This window comes from Cupressus sempervirens, chromosome 2 (genome assembly GCF_028749045.1).
Source record: "Cupressus sempervirens isolate cs-2001-9-10 chromosome 2, ASM2874904v1, whole genome shotgun sequence".
NCBI lineage: Eukaryota > Viridiplantae > Streptophyta > Pinopsida > Cupressales > Cupressaceae > Cupressus > Cupressus sempervirens.
The window spans coordinates 437547931-437571740 of NC_143119.1; the positions used below are offsets into that span (position 1 = coordinate 437547931).

Genomic DNA, 23810 nt, shown 5'->3' on the forward strand with positions numbered 1-23810 from the left:
GTGTGTTGATACTCAATTGTCAAAACCAATCTGAGATCAACACTTGGCCTATTGAATCTACTTATAACCTAGAAAATCTTGCCTATGATTTTGTCCCAAACACACCTTCTACCTATTTCTTTAGGTTCATTCCCATAAAATCCATCTCAGGTACCCAAAAGACCCACATATTCCTAGGTCTTCTTCCCCTACCCTACTCCTAAAGTGTACAAATAGTGGTTTATACCATGAGGCTATGGATTTCAATGTTGATTAATTGTGCATCTGTCATAATACACTTAATTTTAAAATTTAATATAAAGATAAATATATCACAAGGTCTTAGGTAAAGTCCCCATATGACTGCTAAGCTTATTTTAGTGAGCAACCTCTACACAACATTCTTAGTGGCAATTTGAGGAGCTCATAACACTATGATTAACAAACTTTGCTACTTATTTTTCTACACTCATCTTAAACAATATTTTTTAATACAAATTTTAATTTATTTTGGCAGAAATAAAATTTAGAAATATAAAAAATAAGAAAAAAAGTGGTGAAGACATGTGTTCAATTTTCCAATAAGCAATTGTTGCTTATTCCTAGCACCCCCTTTTTCAAAGCTTACTTTTGGTTTTCAAGTAGTTGTTGCTCCACTAAAATAGGAAAATATTCTAACTTATCATTTCCCCTAAATAAAAAATGTATACTAGAACACTTAAGCTACTTTAACTTAAGTATAAATTATGCATAAATAGTTGCATGGGGATATATGATCTTAGTATAATCTTTTATGATTTTTTAGTCAACTAATATAACTTAAGGCAAAGCAACTAATTTGTAGACCTAGAAACTTGAGGTTCGAGAGGCTTCAAGCCTTGAACCATTCATAGGGACTATAGTGTTCCTGTTTATCAATCAAATATTATGGAGTCGTAGTTGAGATAGGTCGAGAAGAGAGGAGGCAAAGAAATGTGGAGTACGCCGCGCGGGTCCCACGAAAGAAGTAGACGATTTCTTGACGGCAGCAGATCATCTTGGTGCACTGGTATGCATGAGCCCTCTTTTGTAGTTGAGCGAATTCCCTACTAAGACTTTGAATTCCTTCACTCCATCTTCTCAATCTCCCACTGCGCCTTTGCATCTTCTTCAACACGCTGCATTGCTCCATATTCAATATCTACTTACAAATAACTTGCAGTTCCTCCCCTTCCATGGAAGCTGTTCGGACTCGTGAAATCTTTTCAACATTTTATACGTTTATAGCGATAATCGGGAAGCTTTCATGAAGGGACGATTAAATGGAGAGTGCGAAACAAGCAAAACGTGTTCGCTTCCAATGCAACCGCCTCAATTTAAGCCCACGCCTAAGCGGAGGCGTAGATTTAAAGATAAATCGCAGCAGCAGCCTCCACACGCCGGCCGCAGCTCCATGTACAGAGGAGTCACCAGGTATCGCCTTTTTCCCCCAAATTTCACTGCTTTTGTCAATTGAAAATAACGCTCCTTCGTTCCCCTTGCTCCTCGTGATTCTGAAACTTGTATCTTGGACCGAGCATGAGATTTGTAGTTTGAACAGAGGCTGAGATTTGTAGTTTTAAAATAATGTCCCTTCTTTTCTCTTGTGTAAATAGGCCGACATTTGTGAATTGAAAACAATGTCCGTTCTGAGATTCGCAATTTCAAGAAAATAGCGGCCATTCTTTCCCCTATGTAGTCAAGGCTGAGATTTGTAATTGAAAATTAATGTTCAGTTTTTTTTTTTTCTCTTATATAAATAGGCAGAGGTTCGTAAATTGAAAATGATGTTCGATTTGATAACAATCTTCAATCTAAAAATTGTAATCTGAAGATAATGTTCAGTTTGCAATCCAGGGAGTCAAGCTGAGATTTGTAATTTGAAAAATAATATTCATTTATTTTCCCTATGTAGCCAGGCTGAGATTTATACTCGTGAAAATATCCTTCATTCTTTCTCTACACAGCCAGGCTTAAGATTTGTATTTTGAAAATATTTCGTTTTTTCTGCTAGATGTTTGTAATTTGGAAATTATGTCAGTTCTCTTTCCTAAATAACCAGACGGAAATCATTAATTTGAAAAATAATATCCTGATTTCCCTTACGCACTCGGATCGAAATGCATAATAGGAAATTACTGTTCATTATTCCTCCTAAGTAGTCAAGCCGAGATTTGTAATTTCAAGAATAATATTCAGTTTTCCATTTATAATTTGAAAACAATGTTATTTTTCCTCCACATGATCAGACAGAGATTCGTAATGTTCATTTTTCGTCTAAATTGACTTGTGATTTGGAAATAATGTGAAATGATCAGACACAGTTGGACTGGCCGATACGAAGCGCATCTGTGGGACAAGAATTGGTGGAGTGAGACACAAAATAAAAAGGGCAGACAAGGTAGTTAATTATTTTGTCAATGCACGACTTTGCATTTTATAATTTTAATAAAAGATCTGAAATTGACTATTTTCATTGGTGTTTGCCTGCATTTGCCGGTGAATCTGAACACGGATCATCTACCTGTACAATTTCAGTTTACTTAGGTATGTATTCAACATTTGTCTTGACGGATCAAAATCTTTATTATTTTTCCGATCAAATCGAAATAGTGAAGAAATAAATTTGCTTTCCGATTCGAAACAGGGGCATATAACGATGAAGAGGCTGCGGCACACTCATACGATCTGGCTGCTCTCAAATACTGGGGAACAGATACGATCTTAAATTTTCCTGTGAGACACAATCGCTGATTTATTTCAAAAAATAATTTGAGGCCAGATCCAATATTTGTATTGCTGAAGATTAACGTGTATGTCTGGCTTTGGCTATTTTCAGATAGATACTTATACCAATGAGTTGGTGGAAATGCAGAATGTTAGCAAGGAAGAATATCTCGCTTCTCTCAGACGGTACGTTTTCATTTGGAAAGCATAGTAATCAAAATTGTTGTAATAGAATCCAACATCAGTTTCTTTTGAAATGGGCTATACAGCCATTACTAATTAGTTAAGCACAATATAATACACAAATGTTTATGGTAATTAATTAAGCACAATATAATACACCTAATTACACGCGCCTCTATCTTATATGAGAGACATAAGTCGGTGATACCAACAAATATGACTTCACCATAGATTTGATATCAAATTTTATAATGAGTTTGACAAGTAAATTATTATACAACTATAAGAAAGATTTCAAATACCTTTATAAATTTTTGAGAGCTGTGATGTTAGAGTTGGCGGACTGTAATATCTTTTTTCAATCTTAATATTTTATGAATTTATACATTAACTTTGGAAATTTATATTGATTTAAACATTCACACAAGATTTTTCACAAAGTTATATATGGTCGAAGCCTTTGATTATATTTTTAAACAAAAAAGGTACATCATAGGTATCTTTATTCAAATGGGCATTTGTAGGAAAGAACGGAAAAGAAAACTTCTAGTCTTGCCTGGGACCGTAGTCCTTTATAAGGGCATACCCCAGTTTCAAATTTGATTTTTATTACAAAGAAGCAGACAAGAGTCTTAGTTTGTAATTTGATGGCTCTGATTTGACCAATCCAATTATAATCCTGTTCTGAGAGAAACACTCTAACCAGAGTTTTAAACTCTTAGTGAGCATCCCTTCTTTGTTGTTTTATCTAAAACTTACATGCCCTTACTATTCTGCTAAATAGTAGACTACTAAGAAGAAATTGTTAGTATTGTTAATTTAAGAGTAATTTGAAAAAGGCTTTCTTGATTAGATGCTAAAATGCTTTGCCTAAATTCATATAGCATAATAAAAAATTAGAATCCTATTAAAAAACTAGGTTTTAGTATAACATTCTAAATTCCACATGGATATTAATTCTAAACATAATCGCATAGGAGATATAGACTAGAAATGCCTTAAAAGAGTTCCTATTATTAAACAGTTCTTTCTTAATTTGTTTTGGTTATATTATAGAGTAACTTAATTACCTATTTGAAACTATTAATTTATAAGTCCTTATTTGTATGATTCTAATCTAAAATATCTACTATCGCTGCTATAATTGTAGTCCTGATTTTTGACTCAAACGAGGGCCTTCTCCAGCTTGTTTAAACTAGCAAAACTACACCATTCAAAATATCAAATCTTCTTAAAATGTCTATTTCTACTTTAGACTAAGTTTTATATATATATATATATATAAAAGAAAAATACATATTTTTTCTCAATATTATTTTATTTTATGTGAACATGGGTAATGTTGGGTTCCATGGAAGGTCTAAGAAATAGAGTGGGAATTGCTTCTTGTTTTTATGAATATGATAAAGGTAGTGATCTTATGAATTTTGTAGTCTAGTTCAACTTAAACCTTTAAAACACCAACTTTTAGAAAAATTAGGAGTTCTAGTGCAATTTTAGAAAAATAAATTATTTTAAATATTTTTCTGACTTAAATTTACGGATCTCTATGTCCATTAAAATTTATAATTATGATAAAAGGATGATTTAGAAGTATTTTTTCTTAAATTTAAAATTTAAAAATAAGTGTTTCTTGACAATTTAAAATTTTGGAAAATTAACAATTTTAAATCTCTTCTTAAATTAATGGAGCAACTATTGTAGAAATTTGACTTAGCTCATTTTTCTCATGTTATTAATTAAGTGGAATTTCTACTTAAAATTCCTATAAAAAAATAATTTCATAAAAAAGATAAATTGAAATCTTTTATGAGGGTACTACTTTTTAGGAATTGGAAATAATCTCATGTGGTTGCTTAAGTGCAATTTATCTTAAATTTAAGTAGTTAAAGTGTTCCTATTCAATTGTTTATTTTTAGAGAAATATATAAATTGAGTCTTTTCCTGTTTAGTGGAGGAACCATTGTTTAGGAATTGGAAATAACCTCATGCCCCCATGTAACTCTTAAGTGCAAGTTGTGCTTAAATTTAAGTCGTTGGAGTGTCCCTATACTATTTTTTAATTAAGAAAAGGGTGAAGTGGAATATATCCCTAGTTTTGTCAAGGCCACTATTAACATTTAGAAATAAGCTTTGAAGAAAAGGGGGTTGCTTAGGGTAGGTCCCCGTGAAGCTACTAAGCTTATTTTGGTTAGCAGGCACTGCTCTATATTTTTAGTAGTTATTTGTGGAGGTCGTGGACCTATGCTTATGAATTCGGGCTGCCTAATTTCTTAGCAATTATCTTGAAAATTATTTTAAAATAAAATCATTAATAAAATATGATTTCAAGAAAAATATGGAGACAAATAAAATAAGGGAAAACAAATTGTGGAGCCACATGTTAATTTTCCCAATTAGCAGTGGCTTCTTATTTCCACATGTGCCCACGCTCCACCCACCCCCCACTGCCCCCCCCCCCCCCCCCCCCCACCCCAACCCCTTCTTTAATGTTTATTTTCATTTTTTAAGCAGTCACTGGTCCACTAAAATAGGTACAGATTTTGTTTTATCCTTTTTCTTGTCATTCAAAATATGCACGAGAACACTTTCATTACTTAAATTAAGCAAAAATTAGAGTTAAGCAACTAAACAAAGACATGGGGTTAGTGAGAAAATTTCACATGTCTTCACCAAGATATTTCTCTCCTTTTTATGGAAAATGGAGTAATATTTTAAATTATTGTAAATAAATGTAGAAGCAAAATTTTAGACCAATAGAAAAGAAAATTGCAAAGACAAGTATAATTGTTCTTAATAAGTAGTTGCGTCTTACCTTTTTTCCATAGCTTACTCCATGTTCCTATGAGACTACTTAAGTTTATTTTCTACTTAAAAATAAGCTATGCAACTATCCTATGTAGTATTTTAATAATCAACAAAGGAAGATTTGGAATATTTTCATACTTTCATGGAACAATTGATGCTTATTAGAAAAAGAATATGTCAAAAAAAGGAGGGGCTCAAAATAAGTAGTTATTGCATATTTAAAAATGATAGGTAGCTGCATAGAAATTTTTCCCTTCCTTTTTTCATTTGCTTCTTTTATTTTTCCTCCATTTTTACATTTACCTCTATTTTTCCCTTCCCAAATTTATATCTATTATCTAAAAATTTATTTTAAACTACTTAATATAAGCAGAAATTAGTATCATGGGGTCACCTACTCCACAAAATACTCCTTAAAATATTGAGCAGTTAAGCTAAACATCTGTATAGGGACCTTCTCTTAAGGAGCTCCTCATGCGATTGCTAAGTTTATTTTGGCTTGTAATAATTACTCAACATTTTTAGTAGTAATTTGTGGAGCTTATGGCCCCATGAAAATTGATTTTTGCTACTTATTTCTTATCAAACTGTCAAAATAGAATATTTAAATAAAAATTTAATAAAATATTTGTAGAGAGGCTTAGAATTTGATGGCTGTATTGGCCATTTTTGCACTTTTGATTTTTTTTTTTAAACCATAAATATGATACTCAAATTTACTAATAAGCTATCAAATTTTATTATAAGCAAGTACAATATATTATTTAATATTATAAATCTATATGTATTATAAATATTTTATTTGATAATATATATGCTTTTTATTTTTATATGTTTTGAATATTATTTATAACAATTTAGAACATTTTTAAGATAGAATGAAACATGTAATGAAATTAGAGACTTGCTCAATTAATTTAGTATTTTGTATAATAAAAAATGTCATTTAGAAATCTATTCTAAATTTTTGATTTTACAAATATTACAAAAAAAAATTATTTTAAATTTATAGTAGTTTAATCATTTTAAAATATTTATTATGAATTATACAATCAATATTTTTCACAAAAATGTATATTGAAAGTCATTAAAATGATAAAACCATCACAAAAAAATCATTTTATAGGTAAGGGTGACCACCAAATTCTAGACTTGTTTGTAGATAAAAGATTTGAAACATAAAAAGAAGACAACAAAAGAGAGGGAAAATAACTTGTGGAGCCATGTGTCATTTTTTCTAAAAACACTCACTTCTTATTCCAATGCCCCCCTTTTTTGAAAGGGATGCTCCAAAAAATATGAATAGATTCTTAATTAGTTGCATGGGGACGTGAGGTTATTTCTCATTCCTAAACAATAGTTGCTCTGGTGATCTATGATAAGATTCAAGTTTTTCTTTTCTCTTGGAAACATTTGTGTTGCTTAAATTTAAACATGATGTAAGCGGAGCCATGAGGTTAGAAGGATTCCTAAAAGATAGAGCTAATGGTGCTACATGTTATTTAGGAATATTTTAATGCTATTAGTCCTTTAGATGTTCAACTTCAAAATTCAACTCTAGTTTGTTTCTATATTTTGTGACAAAAAGATGACATTTCTAAGTTAGTGGAACAATTTCCAGCCTTACCCCACTTCACAAGCTGAAATATAAGTTTAAACTTCATGCAAATTTTGACTAATAGTTACTGCTCAATTTTTTAGCAATGATATGTTTGTTCCTATGTATGCTAAAATATTAGCACTGCTGTCAATAGTATTTTAATATAAAAATTTAGATGATTGAGCCAAATTATAGAAGCATAAGATAAATTTTATCCTTGAACTAATATTTAATATACAACTTACTTTTAAACAAATCAATAATTGTAATTTATATATAATTATATATCATATCTTCTATAACATAATTTCTCTTCTAAACTAGAAAAGTAATCAATTAATTCTTATTTTACAAATAAAAATAAAAGTTAATTCATTTCTAATATATAATAATTTTTAGCTCTTTTAGAACACGAAAATATATTTTGTAATTAAAATTTGCACAAAACGCTAGTTATATAAATATAACAAGTTCCACATAGTGGCTTGTATTTATCATAAATTAATTTAATAGTTAGAAAATAGTGAGAAAAAATTAATATATTTTAATTACAATTTGATTAATATTTTAATTCTAAATTTTGTTTTTCATGATAAGATTGTTTGGTAAGTTGATTTTTTTGTACTAGAAGTTATAATGAATAGAAACTATGTAGAAGTGGTAAGAATTCTATCAATACAAGATTTATTATAACTTGATTGGTAAAATTCAATTCATCTTATAAATATTCATTTATCAAAAGAATTATATGTTTTTACAAATGATAACTAGTTATCACAAGTTTAATAAATTTAGATTTATAGATTGTTAATGTATTTTAATATCATGCACTTTCTCATCTTGATCATGGATCATGTAGTGTGATCCGAAACATTGATAAAAAAACACACACAATCCAATCCAGAAAACACTATTTTACAAATGGATAGTGGAAATCTACTATTGTTAAAAGTATTTTAATATTTCATTTAAAATTAGGAGAGAATTAGTGATTATTGTCATTTTATGATTATGTTTTTAAACTTGATTACTAAAGTTGGTAATTAAATAGATTGATTTAGGAAAATTTACATAATTTTTTAAAATTTTAAAATTTATCATTCAGATTATTTATATATTTAAATATTTATAAATACTACTTTATAATATGAATAATTAATAATAATTTTTTACTTATCACATGTTACTATTATGACTTTATTCAATATGTTTTATGAGTTTCGTATTTTAAAATATATTTCATCATAGAGTAGTGGTCCCAAAAATCTGTTCCTATAAGATCTAAAATATTTGAACCAAATTTCATAATTTTAGAAAATAAAAATCTAACATATAAGCATACAAAACTTAAAACTTTTATTAAAAATAGAAATAGTTCAATTAATCAGTAATTGCAATAGTATATTGTTTAGAACAAATACAATAAAAAAACACACTAAAAAACTTTGACATCGAAACTTGACATTAATGCTAGTTTGTGGAATGTATTTTTTTATAAAAAAATTAGTTCATTGAATATTTCGAAGTCTGATATACACGTTTTAATTTTGATTAATTCTTCAGAAAAAGCAGCGGGTTTTCAAGAGGAGTGTCGAAGTACCGCGGGGTAGCCAGGTAGCATACTGGACCTCTGTATGTAGCAGTGTTCATGGTTAGTATCAAATACATATATACTACTTTTCTAACATCCCTCTCTAACAAATTTGACAAATTTTAAGGCATCATCATAATGGACGGTGGGAGGCGCGTATTGGAAGGGTTATGGGCAACAAATATCTATATTTGGGAACTTACAGTATGTTCTAAGATCACACTTTTTCCAAAACATAATTTTAATGCATGCACTTTTATTTTCATATTTTTCTCTTTCACCTCTGTACTACTTAGTAGTTAGTTAGGCTAACAGATTGTTCACTAATGCTGAGGGAACGGCTTAAACATCATACATCAAGGTTTGATTCTTAAATTGAAAAGTGTTGAATAATCAAAGTTAATTTAGTGATAAGTAGGATATATTTTCTACATAAAGTCAAATGGTGATATTGCTTTGAGGATTCAACTACACAATTTTTTTGAGTTAAGTTCATTGACTCCATGTTTCATGAGTAGATGAGCGGCGTCATAGAACCCATCTCTCATGACAATGAATGGAACACTTAACATGCATTGGATCTAGGTGATGGTTAATATGGGATGGGTGAGGTCCTTGAAGTCCAGGTGGTGAGCATCGCCTAGATCCCATGGCTGTTAAGTGTTCCATTCATTCTCACGAGAGATGGGTGCTGTGAACCACCACTCATGAAACACAGGGTCAATGAGTTTGACTAAAAAAATTACACACTTGCATCAGATACTTATACTGCGATAACTTATTCTTTTCAAACTTAATTTTATCTTTTAATTTGTGATGTTTAAGGGCCGCTTTAATTGAATTAGGATGAGAGATTTTCCTATGAGATTCGCTTACAGATGGTATGTGACATTGTGGGCATGATCAGGCACACAAGAAGAAGCAGCTGAGGCCTACGATAGAGCGGCCATAGAATACAGAGGCACAAACGCCGTTACAAATTTCGACCTCAGCCGATACCTGGGCTGTCCGAATCCCAAACAGCAACTTAATAATTTTCAGTGCAGGGAGGACGCAAGTTCGAATCCTACCAGCAACACTGCCGAGCAGCTTCAGGTTCAGTACAACAACAATGTGAGTAATTTGATGGAGCTCCCCTGCAACTTCCCTGGTCCAGTGGAAGGCGATGGGAAAAAGGCAAACGAGAATAACTTCCTACGCTCCCCCAAATTCGAACAAGAGACTGCTTCAACATCTTCATCTTCATCAAGCGAGAGGGCAAAGCAAGAACAAGACTTGTCCATGGACGTCAATTTCCCTGAAGACATTCAGTTTTTCTTCGACAGTTCGGAACATTTTCTGGGAAGTTCAGTTCCAGATTTGTCTGCTAACATTGATTTTCCGAACCATCTGAATCTGTTTCCGATTCCCGTGTATAATGAGTACGCTGATCTTCTTGATGATTATTCCCTCGTCGACCCCTGTGCCTCCAATTCTTTCCCTCCTTTTCAGAAGACCCCCTTCTGAAAAACAAGCATTCTTTGCCTCCTCTTGTTCTTGCGCTCTTCGCCCCTGCTGTAAATCACATCCATTTTATGCAAGCATAGTCTGATGTGGACAAACAACTTCAAAGCAGGGGATCGTGTATCTATTTTGTTGCTTTCCTCTTCTGTAAACTTACAACAAAAGAATGTTGTAATTCAAATATTTAATTTTTATTTGATGAAATCTTTTTAAGACATCTTTTTATTTGTTCCACACTCTTCTTAAATGAGTGATTGCATCTGTTGACTGTATATAGATCCCTAGAAAGTTGTTGCATCTGCCTGAATATTTATGTATTCATGTCATCTTAATATCACATTAACACTAACCAATGGAATCAAAGAATTTAAAAGAGTATATGAAATTTCAAATGTTTATATGTTTTTCTAATTTTTCATTATTTTATAAATCACATTTTTCATTCATTCTATTGGTCCGTACTATTTTTGGTAGAGAAGAAAATTAATTTTCTTCAATAAAAATACAAATATTTCTAACAACTTTATCTTGCATTAATTACAACTTTATCTTTGTGACAAGTTGATAAGATTTTTATTTTCAATCATTTTAACTTCCACCTCACACATGTCTAATCAACATTAATTCTCAATAGCAATATAATTTCAAAATGTTATATCTTTGTTTTGAATCTATAATTTTTTTGAAATTTTGATTTTTTAATAAAATTAGTTAAATTATTACTATTATTTTACTTTTGTAAAAATAAATTAAACAATATTATTTTTTAATTATTTTTTATAATAGTGTTTGTAATATGTATAATTGATAAATGTTACAATTTGTAAATTATATCATTTATTATTATTAATATTTTATATTTAAACAATTTATTATTTAGTTTAAATATATTCAAATCTTAAATATATATTTTAGTATTAAATTAATAATTGTATTTTACAATTAAAAAAAATACTAAAGGAAATAACCACAAAAAAAAATTCAATACTAAAAGATATGTAAATTATTATTTATTTTTTATAAACTATGTATTAAAATTAAATAGTTGTATTCTATTTCTTATTTATTACATCATATTTATTCATCAACATCAAATTTATATGTGTTATATCTATTTATTATTTACAAATGTACATATTAAATTATATAGATATTATTTCATAATTAAAAATTACTTAATTTTATGAAAAATTTAGAAATACAAAACATTAAATAGTAAACCTTTTCTAGCTGTGTAAAATTAAACAATTAGTTTTATTTATAAAATATTTTTATATTTCAATATATTTCATTTTTTCTTATACAAATGTGAGCTTTAATATAAAAATTAAATTATTAGTTTCATTAATTAAAATATAATATATTTTAATTTTTCATTACAACCATGATTTTGTTTTGACTATTTGTTTTATTAAGAAAATTAATTATATTTAATATTCTCTCTCTCTCTCTCTCTCTCTCTCTCTCTCTCACACACACACACACACACACACACACACAACTTATGTTGGTATCGCTTTTACTATTTTATCTCTTTTCCTCTTCCTCCTATATATTATCTATCAATTTTTCCTCTGCATATATGCTTATGTTGTTATTGTTCTATACTGCTATTTATCTCTATCTAATGATTAAAAATAGTGTGACTTCTATTTGATAATCAAGATGGGAATAATACATAGTTAGGGACTTTGGCCTCCTATTATTGGGCTTAAATGCACAAACATATAATAATATAACACGAAAACTTAACAACAAAACATGAGCCATCCTTTCATATCACAACTGCATTTCTAGGATGAAAATTTAACAACAAAATATGAGCCATCTTATCAGATCACAAGTGCATTTCTAGGCAAAAATCTTGTATTCACAATGTTAATTTATAACTATTTAACCTTATTTTCACTCATCTACACCTCTACAACCATTATGCATTAGGTAGGAACTATGACGCATTGTGTCTCTTGTTGTAAATTTGTAAATCTAAAAGTTGCCTCTTTTCATTATTTCATTCTCTTTCATATATTCATAAATCTAAAGTGATTCCACTTATTTCACCATTTTTTTTTAATGGAAAACTTATAGTAAAATATTGTTGAAATAAATATTTTATTTTCAATGAAAATAATTATAGTAAACCTTAAAGAATATTTTTTTATTTTTTAAATAAAAGTGACAAGCTACTATATTTTTTATTAATCAACCAAAGCTCCACCAAGAAAATATCTTATCCTTACTCAAATACAAATCAATGTTGAGAGAAATAATAAAAGCAGGTGCTTTCATGATACCCACCCTTGACTTTTGAAATGCATTCCTTAAAGTACGTGATCACACTTAGGCCATTACTTTCTTCTTCTAGAAGGTGATGAAATAAAATGATGCAATGTAAACCTTAATGTAAACAATTTCTCTTTATTATGGTGATGGTCCTCTTTTAATTTTGAAATCCATCTCTTAGAGCATGTGATAAACCTATTATACTCTATGCCCCTTAATTTTTACAAACTATTGTGGTAATAAATATGTATGTGTGTGAAAAATTCAAATTTGACATTCAATTTTCTATAAAAAAAAAATTTTAAGTCTTTCATTCAAATGTTAAATATGTTTAATTGGTGGGAGTTAAGATATCATTGCTAAATATTTATGCTCCACATGTTGACACATCTTCAAAATTAGGTTTTGGTTTTTAAAAAGTATTCTTTAAATAGTTTAATATGAAAACTTTATTTTTAACTAATATTATGATAACTTCTATAACAATTACAGGGACTGAAGATAAAAGAACTTATGTTGAATATGAGAATTGTGTTGGATAGATTACTTATTATGATTATGCTAGGCATAACAAAACTTTTGCATAAATTATTATATTTTATGATACATGTAAGAGGATCTCCTACTTTATAGAAAAGTCGTGTAAAGACTATTTAACATGTAAACCTTGTATGGATTTTTCTCATGTGTATTTGGAACTTTGTTTTGACATGTAAATTATTCTATTATGATATTTTGGGCTTGTATAAGCCTATATATTAAGGTCTCAACAAATACATGATTATAAGAAGTTTTACAAGACACGGATATTGTCAAATTGAATGTGGGATTTAAAGAAGTTAAATATATTGCAATCTCTTTGAAAATAATAATAAACTAGTAGTCGCATGTTTTTGTACATGCAACGAGTGCGCTGATAGGAGATGAGATTTAAGAGAAAAATGTAGAATGAACATTAAATAATGTAAATATAAGTTTTTTTTAAATAAAAAAGTTGAAGATTTAAACATAGATATAAAATTTACAATATTTAAGAAATGTGAATATTGCTTAAGAAATGTGCTCAATAATTTCAATATTTTACAATTAAATTCAATTTATCAAATATTAAAAAATATCATTTTAAAAAAAAACCCATAAAAATATTTATTATAAAAATTAATAAGGAAAATACAAACAAAAAATATGAAAAATAGCAACATCTCTAAGAAATATTCTATTGACTAAATAAATTATAGAAACTGAAAAAATAATATTTAAAGAAAAAACTAAATTAATATAAAAATAATAATTTAAAGTAATTCAAAAACTAAAACTTAAATCAATTTAAAAAATCAAAAGTTTAATAAATAGAGATCACAACATCATCTAGTCTAGAGATCACAAGTAATTATGTTTAAATAAATAAGAAAAGAAAAAAAATAGTTAAAAGTGGATATTTAAATTATAATCTTATGTGAACAAATTAGATTATTAATAATTTTTAATTTAAATGACATAATATTTACTAAAATATTTTAAATAGATTAATAAATATTATTTATTTAAGTTAAATTTATCAAATATGGAAAAAAATATTTTAAAAAACTCATCAAAAATTCTATTATGAAAAATTAAGAAGAGAAATACAAAAAAATAACATGTCTAATAAATATTCTATTGACTAAATAAATTATAGAAACTAAAAAATAATATTTAAAGAAAAAATTAAACTAATATAAAAAAAATTAATTTAAATAATTTAAAAACTAAAATCAAAATCAATTTTAAAAAATCAAAAGTTAACTGAATAGATCACAACATGAGCTAATGTGGAGACCACAACTAATAAATAAATAAAAGAAAAACAATAGTTAACAGTAGAGATAACAACTAATCAATATCAAAACAAGAGTAAAAAGTGGAGGGAGATAAAAACTACTAGTAAATGATTAACATAATGATTTTCAATTTTTTGGCCAAAATCTTGCAAATTTTTCATCAAAAATTTAATTTTCGGGAATAAAGTTCCCACAAATAGCCTATCGGCTAAATTATTCCATTCTAGTGGAGTTTTATTTTATATGAAAGGATATTTTCATCATAATTTATTTTGTTATAAATTTTGAATATTTCTAAATTTTTTTGTCGCTAGTTCATGTTATGTTGAATCTCAATTGATATTTTACAATATAATTTTCAAAGTGAGAAGTTTATTTTTCATTTTCAAATTGTAGAAAATCAAAGTTATTGAACTCATTTCTCTTAAATTGGTTTGGCATATGTTGTTAGTATTACAAATATAATGCAATTATACATGTTGAAGTGTTTCTAGAATTTCTTATTAAACATCAAAATAAGAAATTGTGAAACCCCCAACTAGAGAAATCAAAGAAACGAGTATATAACTTTCTCACTCAAGAAGTGTCTTTCTCTAAACAATATGTTAATAAAGAGTGTGCCTTAATATAATGATTAGTGCACATTTTTACGAGTAATTTAAGAAGATTTTTTCACATCACCATTCTTTGGCATACCATGATCATGCACATATCCATATTATAATTAAATATTTGAATATTATATATAATACTAATATTTTTTAATATATATAATATATTAAAATATGCTATATTGATGAATTATAATATAATATTAAAGTATAACGAGGAATGAATATAAATAATATAATATTACAATATAATATTTTATTATTATAGATTATAATCTAATCCTCACAATATTATGTTATTGTATAGTTTTATGATGCCTTACATATCAAATATCCAATAGATTTAAGATATTTGATAATATTGGATATATGATATGCTTTGTGTGTCTTGGTGTTTTCTTTTGCTAGGTGTACAAACACCTAGGCCTACCAAAAATGGTTTTGAATAATAAAGCAACCAAAATTAGGAGGCTAGCCCTTACATAAGACAAATTGACCTACAACCAACAAATTACCATCCAAACAAAAGATTAGCCCCCACTACTAGTTATCAAAACAAAAACATCATTTGAAGGAGCATAATTTAATAATATCTACCAAGCATCTGACTAAGATAACCTATAACAATACAACTTAAAAGAAAGGAGTTTTAAAAAAAGGAAAAATAACCTTTAAAATGACTAAGTCCTTAAACCAACAAACCAACAAACACATAAAACAAAGAGGAGTAGGCCATAATTGAGCTTATTCTCAGCCTTCTCTTTGAGGAGAATGTTCACCCAATCTTCTGCCAGGAAATTGAATAGCATCTTGGAGTCCTCCTGAGTCAAGTCCTCCTCCTAGTTGTCCTTTAGCCGGTGTAGGGTAGTGGTTGTTGCATGTGTCAACTTGATGGTGGACTTTGACTAAAGTCTAACCCTCTCCTCCAGGACCCACATCCTCTCTGTCAACTCTTTAACCCCCAAATTGTGGGTCTCCTTAATATCCTCCATCTTATCACCAAATTTCCCTCCACCATGTCCTTGCTATTATCCTGCAAAATTGGGGGGTTAGAAATAATCATTTCTTTAGGTATCACCCTAACCTACCAAAAATCTTACACATGATTTTGCATTTAGGATGGATGAAAAGGAAATTTTTCTCACATCGCCACTTTTCAGTATACTATGATCCTCGACGTACCCTTTTACTATTTTTGGTTTTGATACTGCCACAATGTGGGTTTTGCCATCATAATGTTTATTCTTTTTCTTCTTAATTTTGAGACTAAAATTCGTCATACTCATGCTTGGTTCACTAGTTGAAGATGTTACATGTTCAAAAAAATTAATTTAACAAGCTAATGCATAATCATTTTGGAACATAGGGACTTCAGTGCATGTGTCATTGGAGTTCTAATCAATCAGCTTGAGATGTATGAGGGGAAGTGAGTTGGCTAGTTCAAGTGTGTTCATGGTAAGATCTTTAAAAGATTAGACTAATAAGTTGTTTCCTAGATTTTTTTTTTCCAAAGGTGTGTCCAAATCACTACGGGGCCTAACATCATTAGAGAAGGGCATGTTGACACAAGCAGAATCTAACTCATCTAACCTAACACTAGACCATTCTCCTACTTTTAGTTGGTTTTATAGCTATGATCAACATCTATATCCTTATCTGTAGTGGCCTCAAATAGTGCATCAAATTCATAGTGATGGGAATCTATTTGGCTTTTAGGAGGAAACTTTAAACACTCCCCTACATTCATGGGCATCCATTATCCACTCTCATTGTCTTCTTTATCTTGTTCATTATTTTATTCAATTTCTTTTGTTATTTTTGTAGACACCCAAAAATTGGCAAAGACTTGAATTACACAATTTTGATCAATCAATGTAAATTAAGGAGGAAATCAAAAGAACACAATAGACTTTCAAATAAAAAATCACATTAGGTCATTAATTATCTTTCATATCAACAAGACCTAAATCAACTTTAAAAGAGGAGAAAAACAATTCAAAATCATAAAATAAAATTTAAAAATGGAGGAAGAAAAAGGAAAAGTGTTGAAAACAAATAGAATATTTATTAAATCAATAAAGTTATTTATCCTCACAAAAGTGAAAATTCCCCTTTTACATTTAAAAAAATTGGGAAAATTCTCATTTATCCTCAAAACCAAGTCTGTTGGACTCTTCCTCCTGGTCTCTTATGAGGTATTTTTAGTTTCACCTCTATCCACCAGTCAAAGGTAAAAACCCTGATTCTTACCCCAACCCCTTTCGAAATCCTATAAATAGGAGGGAAATCAAAGAGCTAAGGGACCCAATTTTTAGGCATCTGCACTATAGGCTCATTTTGATTTATCATTGTACCATTGTCATTATAGAAAGTTCATAACATTTTTAGCATTGTTTTCATGTTACTTAGTATCATTTTAGCACTTTTTTAGCTCATTGTATATCCATTTTGATAGCATTCTAGAGTTGTTACACCATATAATCTACATTTAGTTATAGATCTTGCATATATTCTTGTAGATCTGCATTTTAAGCATACTCCCATTTTAGAACTATCACTAAGATGCTGGTCTAAGAGCTTTCTTAGCAGTTGTAGTTAGGGAAACATGAGATGCTTGTAGACTTTACATTTTGACAATGATTTCTTGGGTTTAATCTAGTTTGTTGTCATTTTATCTACATTCTACATTAAAGTTTCATGAATACACAATACCATGTACAAAATGGAAAATATTGAAAAGTATTTAAATAATTTATGGTATGTTTTATGGCTCTATTAACTATGGCAAAACAATAAAGAGTACTTCAAAAGGGTTAAGAAGCAACATAGTTATGTCTTGAAACATCTTGCTGGGCTTTGGAAAGTCTGGCACAACACGAATAACAAAAGAGGCTCTAGTAGAGTCCCTCTTCTTTCCTCCGGCCAAGAACAACAATTCCCAACAGATTATTAATCTTATTTATGTTGCAATGGTCACGATTGATCTAGAACCCTTCAAAAAATATATTAATGCTATCTTGAAAGACCCAGATATCCATCAGATCCTTTCATCATCCCCTAATAGGGGGCACAAAATAAGTAAGCATAAATTTGAGAGATTATAGTAGTCTCCTTGCCTATTTAGGCCCCTCAAGCGACTTTCTAGGCTCCTAAAGCACCTCTTTAGGCCCAAATGCCTTTTTTAGGACCCCAAAATGCCTTTTTAGGCCAAAACACCTTTTTTCAAGCCTTGTTTCACCCTTTTCAAGCTCCCAAAATTTTTTTTAGGCCAAAACACCTCTTTTCAAGACCTATTTTGCCCTTTCGAGGCTCTCAAAATGCCTTTTTAGGCCAAAACACCTTTCTTAAGCCCCTCAAGCACCTTTTCAGGCTCTTGAAGCATTCTTTGGGCCCAAACACCTTTTTCCAACCCCTCAAACACCTTTTTGGGCCCCTTAAGTACCTTTTTAGACCCTAAAGCACCTTTTTAGGCCCAAATGCCTTTTTCAATGCCCTATTTTGGCCTTTTCAAGCCCCCAAAGTGACTTCCTAGGCCCTCAACCACCTTTTCAAGCCCCAAATGCCTTTTTCAAAGCCCAAACATCCTTATTGGACACCCAGGAACCTTTTTCAAGGTCCTTCTTGGCCTCTTTTGGCCATCAAAGCCTCCCATAGGCCCTAATGCCTTTTTGCAAGCCTCATGAGCACCCGTCTCGACACACACCTATAGAAAAATCCTAACTTTTGTCTTAAACTTGCCTATAAAGGCTATCAATGTATACAAAATTGTGCCTAAGAATTCATGGTATAACACTTCCTGCTTTTTCCACCACGACTCTCCAAATGTTATACAAGTTTGTACTCATCTTTTATTGAGAGCACACACACACACATTCAGTTCCCCATATACAAGTAAAGATATTTCTTCTCCTACAGATCATATTGTTTCCACTTTTACGGAGATAGAAACCTTTTCAAATGTTTTCCAAAATCCCACAAACATTCAAATATATATCAAAAATACCAAAAATATCCAAATATCTATTAAAAATTCCAAAAAAATTCACATATTCCTCAAAATTCTATAAACATCCAATTATATTCCAAAAATATCAAAAAAAAACATGACAATGTTCATTCGACATGTTAACATCAACATCGATTATCCTTTTGCTTGCCACAAAAACAAAGACAACTTCTATTCTATTATGATGGCAATGACAACATTACATTCCAATAACATTTGGCAGATCATTTATTTTGGCCTCCCTGGAGGAGGTGGCATGATAGGGTGTCCAATCAATGGCATTTCTATAGGCCTAGCTCTAGAAGAGAAAGCCCCTGGCATCAATCCTCTACGGACCCACACTGCATCCATGGGAATCAAAACCGACCACTACATAATTGCACATTCAATAGTTGTGTAAATTCCTTATCCACAAACTGTGTCTCTCGTTAGTTCTCATTCAAGAATGCCTGATGATAACATCCCATATAATAAGCGGCTTCTCAGTGTACCTTTATCATCTGTTGCATTTCCATGAACATATTCTCCACCATCTTGTTCACCCTTGGTGCCATGATCGCTCATTGGGCCACATCCCAATTCTACTGCATTTTATTAGTCACCATTTGCCAACATTCCACATCCACTTTTTCCTTGCCCAACCACTGCTACAATTTCCTCACCTTCAACTCACTCAATGCTAACTGCTCCTATAGCTTCAATGCGAGGGAGTTTGATTTTGCAATCGCTTCCCTCAACAACTCAAACTATGACTATACTAACACCAACTCATTTTGTACACTCTCCAACCCTACTTGCACCATCTTTAGAGATTCTTGCATCCTCTAAGCTCATGACTACTTAGCCTGCATCCTCACATCATTCCCCTCCACCCACAATTTCTTCACATGCAGTTCTGCTTCTAGTGATTGCACTCATGCCCGCTCCATATTCATCACCACTTAGAGTCATCTTGTCTCAGTTTACACTCCATCTTCTCATGCCTTCTCCATCAATCCTAGCAAAAACACAACTTCATGTTTTGCATTTTCCACTTGAACTCTCTCTATAGCCAACATTCTCCATAATTCTTCTATGTCACCTGATGATTGATCCCCACCCCCCATCTCTAGTTGTGATTCCTCTGCATTCACACCACTTGCCTCTCCTTCCATTAACCCTTGACCTGAAATCCTGAGACTAATCAATTGATATGCTCCACTCATCACCTCACCCACACTAACGCTTTCCACCTCGCTCAAGGCTTCTCCCATAGACTTTTTATTAGATTTTATTTCCCTAACCTCCTCAGACACTCTTGATGCACTCTTTGTCATCCTAGGAAAACTATTATCTACCTGTATCATCGACTCGTCATCAAATACCACTTGCAATGCCTACTCTGCTATAGTCCTCGACAACATCATTAATGCTGATAAGGGCATTTCTTCTACCCTAACCCCCAAATCTTCAAGTTGTGTTGACCCTCGTCTCACATGACTTGATTTTTTGGGTCCCTAAACTAACACTTGAAGTTTGGACTGATACACCAGTTCCCTAGAGGTTTTCCAACTATGCTTCGACCTTCGCCCTTTCCTAATCCATCTTCCTTGGCTAGCCTCACCCTCTTGCTATGACTGATCTGGTGAGCCTGATATGCTTTCACTTACACACTTCCTCAGACTTCACAATAAACCCAATGGCCATGCTATAATCTTCACCTTGCTTCATTCTGTCTCCATGTTATTTGCCTATTTATGGTCATCGCTCGCCTAAACTCATCCTTTACTAGCCTTGCCATGCATCTGCTTTCTACATCCGACCACATCAATGCTAGGTACACTTGATACTTGACCCTAACACTTAGACACCCTAGTTCATGTCAACACATATTACTAGATAGAATCTGCTACTAAATCGGCACTAACACATCTCACACTTGGTGAAAAAACTTGTACAATAGTCACTTCCAGGAAGAATTGAACAAACTTGACACTATTGCACATAATTGTTAGCACTCATGGTTCCCAATTAATGGTTTTTCTACAATCATGAACTTCTAGTACCTCGATGATGTACTTGACTAGAGGTATCAGGATGAAGTAGTGATATTTTATTTGCCTTTTATTTTTCACTATTCAACTCTTGTGATCCTCTGATTTCATGCATTACTGGTGTCCACTTGTAAGCACCTCCTCTCTTTTGGAAGGTCATGTGTACCTAGATCAATTTTGTATGATATCTTAAGTAAGGTCCTTTATCTGATATGTGACTATTTGCATGCCTATTTATTTATGACTTTTGTTTTTCAGTAGCTATCATATTTTTCATGTACATTGTCTATGTTTGGTGGTACTTCTCAGCGTGATATAGTATTCATATCACCATAGCTAAGCTAGTTGTGGTTGTACTTGGTCACTTTTTATTAAACACTCTATGATGATAGTTAATTTGAATCTCTTTACAATAAAAGTGATAGATACTTGCATTTATTTAGTTTGCATTTTTATCTTGGGTCTCTTGTGAACACATGGTTGGCACATCAATCATGATTATACAAACAAGCCTAAACACCATCATTCAACAAATCAGTAACACAACTTAGGATTGGTTACCGAATGGTAGACAACAACATCAACATCAAAGTGGGCTTTTAACACTCAACTATTGTGGACTTTGTCTCATCACAACATTGCCACCATGCATCGCACTTCATTATCTCATATTTTCATTCCACCTATTGCATTATGTGGCTTTTGAATCTCAAACAATTTTGGTCACTATTTCCTTTTATCAAATTTCATTCCTCATTACACCACATCATCTATTGCATTATGTGGCTTTTGAATATCAAACAATTTCATTTCATCCCCTTTTTTTTCATTCACCACAATTCACTACATCACATTTCATTACATGCCATAATCCATTTCATTTCATTATATTTCATTACAGTTGTGACATTACATTACATTTTTTTCCATCACATTTCATTTCATTCATGCATTTCATCTCATTAACACATACATGTCATACGACTACTTCATTCACTATCCACATATCATGCTATTCTACCTACTACATTAATTGTCCATATTGCATCAACATCTACATCTATTATATCAATCAAATCATGACATCACATGTATACAATAGTCTATAATTTATATAAAGTGCACAAGTATGAACATAAAAAAGATTGAATTTCTCATATATCAACAAGATCGAATCTTCAACATTAGAAGGTCATCAACATCAACATAAAAGGGTCCTCATCATAAATGACATACATGATAAGCCAATCAAATGAACACAAAAGCTCCATAAATCAACCCTATTTTGTATCACATACATCATCTGTCTGTGTTTGATTTGAAGGTCCCTTCTCACTAGGGGCACTCATCCCATCTTGAAGAATCACACACTGAATAAGGACATCAATTTTTCATCACAAGTGATCATTCTACATCAATCAAAAATCAAAATCTAGCTATCTAGCTATTGGTTCTATCTTGAACTTTTTATTTGTCTAATCTGTATCCTGAGATGGACATATTAGTTTTACCTACTCTCTATCTTGAGGGGGAACACTTTTTCTATCTACCCAATATCATCTGATTGATTCTACCCCACCATATCATCAATTGTTCTCATCAATATTTTAAGAAATAAAATTGGAATATCCATATTTTTTGAACATTCATTTTTCCAATTTCATTTCTAAGGGGATAGTATATCCATATCAAACTGGGGCATCCAAACTGGAGCATCAAAAATTTTCAAATATAAAAAATGTTCTATCCCAGCCAAAATTGTAAGGATCAAATCAAACAAAATGGGGGCATCCAAGAAAAACATTGCAACATTAATCAGCAAAATCAATGACAATCAAGATATCATGTCATCAATGATCAGACATCAAGCCATCAATAGTCAAACACCATGACAACTATTAGATGTCAAAATATCATTGAACAAACATTCAACCATTAGAATTTGACCTAAAATCAGAAAATCAAGATAGCCTTTGAACTAATATGCTTTGCATATTAGCTTAAAGAGGGGCATTTGTAGACACCCAAAAATTGGAAAAAACCTAAATTACAAAATTTTGATCGATCAATGTAAATTAAGGAGGAAATCAAAAGAACACAATAGACTTTCAAATCAAAAATCACATCAAGTCATTAATTATCTATCAAATCAACAAGACCTAAATCAACTTTAAAAGAGGAGAAAAACAATTCAAAATCAAAAAATGAAATTCAAAAAGGGAGGAAGAAAAAGACAAAGTGTTGAAAATAAATAGAACATTTATTATATCAATAAAGTCATATATCCTCACAAAAGTGAAAATCCTCCTTTTACATTTTAGAAAAAATGGAAAAATCCTCATTTATCCTTAAAACCAAGTCTGTTGGACTCTTCCTCATGGTATCTTATGAGATATTTTTAGTTTCACCTCTATCCACTAGTCAAAGGTAAAGACTTTGATTCTTACCCCAACCGCTTCCGAAATCCTCTAAATATCCTTGGATTTTGTAAGTATAATATCCTTAACTTTTTTATAAGTAAATATAACACATCGATGCTACATAGATAGTGCATCTTACATTTCATGTATCTAAAGCCTTCCCAAATAAATATTATATGATAACAAAAGATCTAGCACTTGGAAAATTACATACTTTTCAATAGGTTC

General features: G+C 30.7%; 1 protein-coding gene across 2 annotated transcripts; it reads left to right on the plus strand.

Moving 5' to 3' along the window:
* The first annotated feature begins 933 nt into the window (after window positions 1–933).
* On the plus strand, window positions 934–10626 carry LOC149572956 (AP2-like ethylene-responsive transcription factor At1g16060). 2 transcript variants are annotated; one of them, XM_089814086.1, is made up of 8 exons: window positions 934–1431; window positions 2316–2398; window positions 2536–2544; window positions 2645–2733; window positions 2837–2910; window positions 8879–8929; window positions 9034–9110; window positions 9814–10626. In XM_089814086.1, exons 1-8 carry the CDS (start codon window positions 1265–1267, stop codon window positions 10410–10412), a joined length of 1149 nt encoding a protein of 382 aa, XP_089670212.1. In that variant the 5' UTR covers window positions 934–1264; the 3' UTR covers window positions 10413–10626. The 2 variants fall into 2 exon arrangements, with proteins under 2 accessions (XP_089670212.1, XP_089670211.1); XM_089814085.1 differs by having other exon boundaries at window positions 1293–1431; window positions 2316–2544; window positions 2873–2910.
* The last annotated feature ends 13184 nt before the right edge of the window (window positions 10627–23810 follow it).